We start from the raw sequence: 7,592 nt of genomic DNA on the forward strand, positions 1-7,592 counted from the left end.
AGTTCAAAAGCATCAATTCTTCAGCACTCAGCTTTCTTCACAGTCCAACTCTCACATCCATACATGACCACTGGAAAAACCATAGCCTTGACTAGATGGACCTTTGTTGGCAAAGTAATGTCTCTGCTTTTGAATATGCTATCTAGGTTGTTCATAACTTTATTAGATGTACTTAATAATTAAGTAATTGAATCACATTATTGGAAGCCAGCTTTTTTGGGGGTGGGTTTAATTTTGGTGACCTATCAGATCCTTGCACATTTGGCAGTGAATCTAGGTGCATAGCTCAAATTTTTGAAGAAACCAAATATTATTCCATTGTATGTGTTATTAATGTAAAGAATTTTGTTACAATGTATTGATTGTTTGTTTGTTTGTTTGATAAGGTATTTCATATGTCACATTTACTGCAAGAAAGCTGTTTGTGTGTAATGATGTGCTTGGTACTGAATTTTTTTTTTTTTTAAGTAAAACTAAGTGGCAGAGCCAGGCAGTAATTCTCTTGGTTATGTTAAGCAATTTACCACAGTCACATTTCCTTGATTCTGTTAACAAGTTTTTTCATGATTCCAAGTGGATAAGTTATACCAGAGTATTTTAAGAAGTTATGGAAGTGAAATGCTTATAGGTGCTGATAAACTAGTATTTTGTCCTCTGCCTGTTCATTCACTTAATCATTCTCTGCACACTTCCCAGCAGGTTTTGGTGTTGGCTGTTGGTCACACATAGCTGGCTCTGTTAATCCACTCCCCACCACCCCCCCTACTTTTTTAGGCTTTCAGTTCTGAATTTGTACACTTGAGAAAGTTGACAGAAACAAGGTGTGCCAGCTATTGAGACTTTTTGCTTCATAGTGTGTAGCCTAAAGTTTCCACGTCTGGAAACGGGGCTGCTGATTCCCTTAGCTTTCTCTGTTGGTTTCAGAACCCTATGCATTGCCTGGAGAGGGCAGTCAGAAGCACATTTGGGTGTATAAATCACCCGTAACCGAGCAACCTGTGAAAAAAATATACAGAGTATCACAGGTCCAAAAACCACATACTTGAAAAAGAATTGAAGATTTACAATTTTAATGTAAAATAAGCAAAGAATATGGATAGTTTCCAGGTTTTCCACCGTCTTCTAGCAGAGCATCAGTGTTTGCCGAATGCTCGCGTGCCCAGACAAATGACTGACACCCTAACCCTCACTTACATCAAATATGTCCCAACTTCCTCCTAAGTAAAGAAATGCCTAATACAATAACCAGACATACATACCTTTGAAGCAGCATTTCCACTTCTTAGAATTTATGTTAGGGAAATAGAGAACTTGGCATAGCTTTCACACCTAGGTTTTTATAATCCAGGAATACTTGCTCAAATATTCAAAGATTATCTTATCTATCCATCCACATGTGTTTGTGCATGTATATGTATGCACATATCTGTATGCGTGTTTATTGTAAAATAATTTGTAATAGTGAAAAATTGGAAATACCCTAAATGCCTCTCAGGACAAGATTAGTTAAGCTATAGTATACCTATACTGTTAGGTTTAAAAAGGATGAGATTCCACTCCTGGGTGTATATCCAGGATATGTAAATACTAATTCAAAAAAATACATGCATCCCCAATGTTCTTAGCAATATTATTTACAATTGTGAAGATTAGGAAGCAACCTAAGTGTCCATCAACAGATAAATAGATAGAGAAGATGTGGTATATATTCACTATATACACAATGGAATATTATTCAGCTATAAAAAAGAACAGAATTGTGCCATTTGCAACAACAGGAATGGATTTGGAGGGCATTGTGCTTGATGAAATGAGACAGAGGAAGACAAGTACCATATGATACCACTTATATGTGGAATCTAAAATATAAAAAAGCAAGTGAATTTAACAAAAAATGATAGACTCACAGTGAAAACAAACTAGTGGTTACCAGTGGGAAGAAGGAAGATCAGGATAAGGGATTAAGAGGTACAAATTTAGGTATAAAATAAGTAAGTTATGAAGATATACAACATGAGGAATATAGCCAATACTTTATAATATCTGTAAGTGGAGTATAACCTTTAAAAACTGAATCACTATGTTGTGTACCTGTAACTTATATAATATTGTACTGTACTGTCAACTGTAATATCAAATGTACTTCTATTAAGAAAAGTAGAATACAAAAAAAGGGATGTGGCTAATCTTTAGGTAAAGACACAAATGATAAACAAAGTGTATTGGATGGAAGTTATAAAATAAAGTATTGAAGTATTGTTTCATCTTTGTGTATTTATAGTGAACACAGGTCTATTTACACATCATACCTGCATTGAGAGGGATTGTCTAGACATAAGCATAAATAATCCATAACTTGTAGACATCTCTGAGGAACAGAAGTGAGGAGCTGTGTGAATTCTCCAAAGAGAGGGGGATATTATACCTTCTGTTTCTTTCCTGTTCAACTTTTTAAACGTATATTTTACTTTTATACTAGACAAAAAGACTCGGAAATCATATAGTATGTTTTAGGAACATTTTCATTAATATTTAAAATAAATATAACTTATTTGAATGGCTAATGTCTGTCTGGAAAATGTGGCTTTCAAGAATGATTTATATCCTTGAGAATTCTATGTAAGTAAAATTTTTTTCTTTTAGAATGAGGCGGTAATGAATGACCTTACCAGATTGAACTGCCATAGTGTCCTTTATGGTGTGATAAATAGACGCCTAGTTCAGAAGTCATATTATAATGTACTTTCTTGAAGCAGCTGTAAGAAAATCCTGTTTTGTGCTAGATGGGCTTGTTGAGTTCTAGGGAACTTATGTCCACTAACATCGGTTTCCCAGGGTACACTTGTGAGGAAAAGAATTAACACTACTTTCTCTTCTATCTTTTAGAAAAGCTCAAGAGGAGAACAAGAAAATAGTGCTTGCTGGCTGTGTTCCTCAAGCCCAGCCTCGTCAGGATTACCTCAAAGGGCTGAGCATCATCGGGGTAAGCTTGCGCCTGATGGGAATATAGTCCCACACTGTTAAAACTTGTCATAGCCCCTTATTTTCTGTTTCCAGGTTATTTACAAGCTTGGTTACACTTCTGGATGTCCTTCACACACTTTCCCTATTGCTGTGAAAATTTTGTTATGTCTTTGTAACATTTGAACCTAGCATGGAAACATGTTCTAGGTTCTCTCATTAAAACACACACACACACACACACACACACACACAATAAAAACCATGGTATGGAATTTAACTTCGTTAATTATAACCTGGTCTATGTCTGCCTTCAGGAGTGTCTCTCGTGTATCATAGTAAATAGATGCGTCTTTTGGAATGTCCCACTTCCGTCATAGTTGTCCCCCGAATCTTGGCTTCACCATTACGCTGTCTCGGTCTATGCTGACTGCTCTGTGCCAGCCTCGACAGTCCTGTCTCTCGGTTTCCCTTTCCTTATTATTTAGTTACCTTTCATTTACTCTCTCAGCATTTCACAGAATTGTAAGTTTGCAGTTAACTTGTATGATGTTTTGAATATAGCCCACCTCTCTTTTTGAATTACTAGCTCCATGCCAACAGCTTTTCTGTCTTTTTCTAAAACTCTGACCGTGTTTCTCCAGCCTTTCCCACGGTGCCAGAGATATAGTAGAAAGTCTTTCGGAAAGTGTTTGGTGACTGAATGAAAGAAGTTTTCCCGTTGTACTTTTACTGTTGGTGTGCTCCTTTCCCTGTTGGGCAGTAAGCTCTCTCAAGTCGGGAGACGATGACCTACTATCTTTGTGGCCATCACTGTTCACACATGCCCAGAGGTAGCATTTGGATGGTATTTGTTGACCAAATGTTGGTGCTTCATCCTTTCCACCATTGATGATCTTTTAAAGAGGTTTCATAGTTTAAAAAATATATAAAAATATTACATGTTCATAGAAAAGACTATATATAAAATCGCCATCTGGATTGGACTCACTGGATTTTTTTTTCTTTTTTCATGTACTGTTGTTGATAGGTTCTTATACTGTATTCTCAGTGTAATGAACTTGTTTTCCACTGTGAAGTCCTTACCCCACTGGCAAATTTAATAATCTTTGAACAAACATTCTCCTGTTAAACAAACAGAACCTGAATGTTTGGGAACTTTAGTTTGTTTTTACCACTTGTCTGTTTACATTTTGATTTCTCTTGGTTTAAGGAATGAACTGAATATGGACTCCAGAGTTATCTTTTCATGTCAAACTAACTTTCTCCATAAACATGATCCTGCTGTGTTAGGAAAATAGAAAACTAGTTAGAATGCTGTTTTAGAGACAAAGTGTGGTAAAAGCTTGGAATTCATTTTTGAGTTTATCTCAAGGAATTACGTTCCCAGAATAGTAGAATTTCTATAGTATGGCAGAAGCCTGCTCCCTGTGTGCATTATAGGAACATTCCCCAGAACTCTACTGTGTGTTGTGAAGAGTTCAGTGTATGTGAGGATCTTGGGGAGATTCTCAAGATGTTGTAAGAGAGGATGCCAGTGCTGGTGATACGGGAGATGATTTTCAGAGATGGTGTAACTCAAGGACGTGGCAGTAAAAAATTTTCCCCGTTTAACCTAGCATGCTTTGTATTCTGTCTCCTTGTCTCATTTTATTACCTTTTAAATTCTTTAGATTTATTTAGTTTCTTTATAATTGGAGAAATAATACGTTTGAAGAAAGTGAATAGAAAGAAAATTCATGATCCTGTCACCCTAACACAATACTTATAACTTTGCTTATTCTCTTCAGGGGCTTCCCTAATGGCTCAGACGGTAAAGAATATGTCTGCAGTGTGGGAGACCTGGGTTCAATCTCTGGGTCGGGAAGATCCCCTGGAGAAGGGAATGACTACTCACTCTAGTATTCTTGCCTGGAGAATTCCATGGATAGAGGAACTGGTGGGCTACAGTCCTTGGGGTTGCATAGAGTCAGACATGACTGAGCGACTAACACTTTCACTTTCATTCTCTTCAGACTTTTTTTAACCTCTGCATATTTTACTTAATTGCAATGTCAAAACTATTTCGTGTCCCTGCTGTTCCATGAGATTTTATTCCATGAACTCTTTAACCATTTTAAGTCCTGTGTTAATATTCTACTGAAGGATATACCACAAGTTACTTAATTGTTCTTAATTGTTGGATATAAGTAGTTTTCCAATTTTTAGGGAATATACATAATACAATAATGTTAATCAAGGGCTTTCTATCTGAAGATCAGCATATTGTGAAAAGTTTCCAAAAGTAGAATTGCTGTATCAATAACAACATTTCAGAGTTGTAATATAATTATATCTTTAGTAATATTACTAAAGTATAAGATTGTTCTCTGTCAACATCCTTTACACAGCATTTGTATATGTGGCAGCTATATGACATCTGTCATAACTAGGTATAAAAACTGTGTCCAGTAGAACTGAAATCTTAAAAACAAAACTGGAGAAGGAAACCAGTGTCATTTATAATTGGCATTTGGAGAGATCCGTTTCTGTATAGGGCTTCCCTGATGGCTCAGTGGTAAAGAATCTGCCTACCAAGCAGGAGACACTGGTTTGATCCCTGGATGAGGAAGATTCCTGGAGAAGAAGATAGCAACCTGCTCCATATTCTTGCCTGGAAAATCCCATAGACAGAGGAGCCTGGCAGGCTACAGTCCACAGGGCCACATAGAGTCAGCTACAACTTAGTGACTAAGCAGCAACAACAGTAGTTTCTGAATAGAATTGTTGAACTGCTACAAAATCAAAAACCTTCTGAAATACAGTGAGTTCTAGTCAAGTAAAGAAACAAATTATATTGGCTTACACAAAAGAATTCTGGAGTGTAAAACAATATGAAGATGTTTACATTCAATTATTTGGGAAACTATTTTTAGGAGGATATTTAGAATTGTATCAAACAGTTGATTTACAGACTGTGTGAAAACTGTTATTCCAATCTCAGTATTTCCCTCATAGTGTTTCTATGATGGAGGCATCAGTAGGGATGGAAGGAAGACTAGCTGTAACTATGGCCTGTGCTTCCACCTCCTGCTAAGATTTGTCTTTGTTGCCCCTCAGTACAGGGAGGGTGGTCTGCTCTGTTGACCGAGCGATTGAAATAAAAAGCTTTAGATCGTGAGCAAGGAACTTATTGCAACCCTGGGATTAAAAAGACATACTGCCCATGTTTGCAAGTGCTCCTGGAGTAAGCATTTAAGAAGATGTTTACTAAGGAAGAATGATATTTGTTACTGTTTTGACATGCTAACTTCCACCCATATCAGCCTTTAGAAATAGGACATTTAATTTTTTTCCATAATCAGAGATGGCAGTGTGGTGGGGGCACATAGTAATTGGTGATTTGACGCCTGGGCTTTATAATATCATCTCTTAATACTTTCTGAATCCAGTTGTGGTTAATATTATCTGTGTGGTGGGATAGAGAAAGAGGGTAACAGAATATCAAAACCAGAGGTAATACCTATCAACCTCTGGGTCCAGAAGTACTGGCTTCGGTGGCAGTAATCTTTAGACTTCTCTCATCCTGGTTTTTCCTTATAGTAGGAGAAGACAAAGGACAGATTTGAAAACATATATATGTTGGATAAAAAGATCTTTTTTTTAAGCAAACCTCTTTCCCTAATGTGATTAAATGAAGTTTATTTGTAGAATATAAATTTATAAAAATAAATTTATAGGTAATCTGTGCAGAATCAAGATCTTTTCCATTTTTAAGGGATCTTAAAACATTTTACCTTACTGTGAAAACTGTTATTTCTCTTTGGACAAATATTTATAGTTAACTATTCACCTTGCAATTAGTTTTCATGCAATGCTACGTTTTTTTTTTTTTTTTTTCAATCCTTGCTCTTAATTGTATACATTAACTCTGTGGCTAGCTGTAGGTAGTTCCAAGATTGTGTGACTGCTCTATTGAATGCTATTTTTCTTCACTTTGTTCATTTTTTGGCAGGAAAGTTGCTTTTAAATTAGTCAGCCAGAAAGGATGTTCTCTTTTAAAGTTTGGTAGCAGGAAAGAATAGCAGACATCAGAGCTCAGAAAGCCAGACTTTAAGTCCCAGGGTTGCCACATTATTCTTTCTTCTATTCAGCTAGTACTTACCGAGTACCTACTAAGTGCTAGCTACTGTTCCAGGTGTGAGGGATGCAGTGGTTTATAAAAAAGATCCTTGTCCCCATAGAGCTTACATTCCAGTTCTTGGGGAGAGAAATCTGGTTTGAGCCCAGGATATCTTCAGCCTCCTGGAGCATTTGGTGGAATGGGTCCCTAGGCAACAGGGAGATTGATGAGGTGGGAATTTGTTTGTAAGGGTCAGATGCAAATACACTTTGTGTCCATCAGCTGGGAGTTCTGTTAGAAATAGACAGCTGAAATAGTATTTATTTACTTGAGCTCTTCCTGAGGTGGTGGTATTCCTCAATTCCTAGAGTAGTCATTATTGATAGCCATGACATTTATTAAGAAGGTTGGTTTTTATTCTGTTACATGAAAGCAGGCTTACAGAACTATACATTTTGTGTAGTTTTTTGTGCTAGTAAACAAAGACTTGCATCTGAACTCGGCTTGGTGTTGACTCATTAGCCTTGTC

The 7,592-nt window shown here is 36.7% G+C and overlaps 1 protein-coding gene across 1 annotated transcript in view; it reads left to right on the forward strand.

The window, feature by feature from the left end:
* The window catches only part of CDKAL1 (CDK5 regulatory subunit associated protein 1-like 1), a 622,071-nt gene that overhangs the window by 170,742 nt on the left and 443,737 nt on the right, over positions 1–7,592 (forward strand). The window contains exon 6 of the mRNA XM_010848824.1: positions 2,887–2,983. Within this exon, the coding sequence (XP_010847126.1) occupies positions 2,887–2,983 (97 nt within the window). The remainder of the gene's footprint in view (positions 1–2,886; positions 2,984–7,592) is intronic.

Source organism: Bison bison, unplaced genomic scaffold (genome assembly GCF_000754665.1).
Source record: "Bison bison bison isolate TAMUID 2011002044 unplaced genomic scaffold, Bison_UMD1.0 scf7180017864274, whole genome shotgun sequence".
Classification (NCBI taxonomy): Eukaryota; Metazoa; Chordata; class Mammalia; order Artiodactyla; family Bovidae; genus Bison; species Bison bison.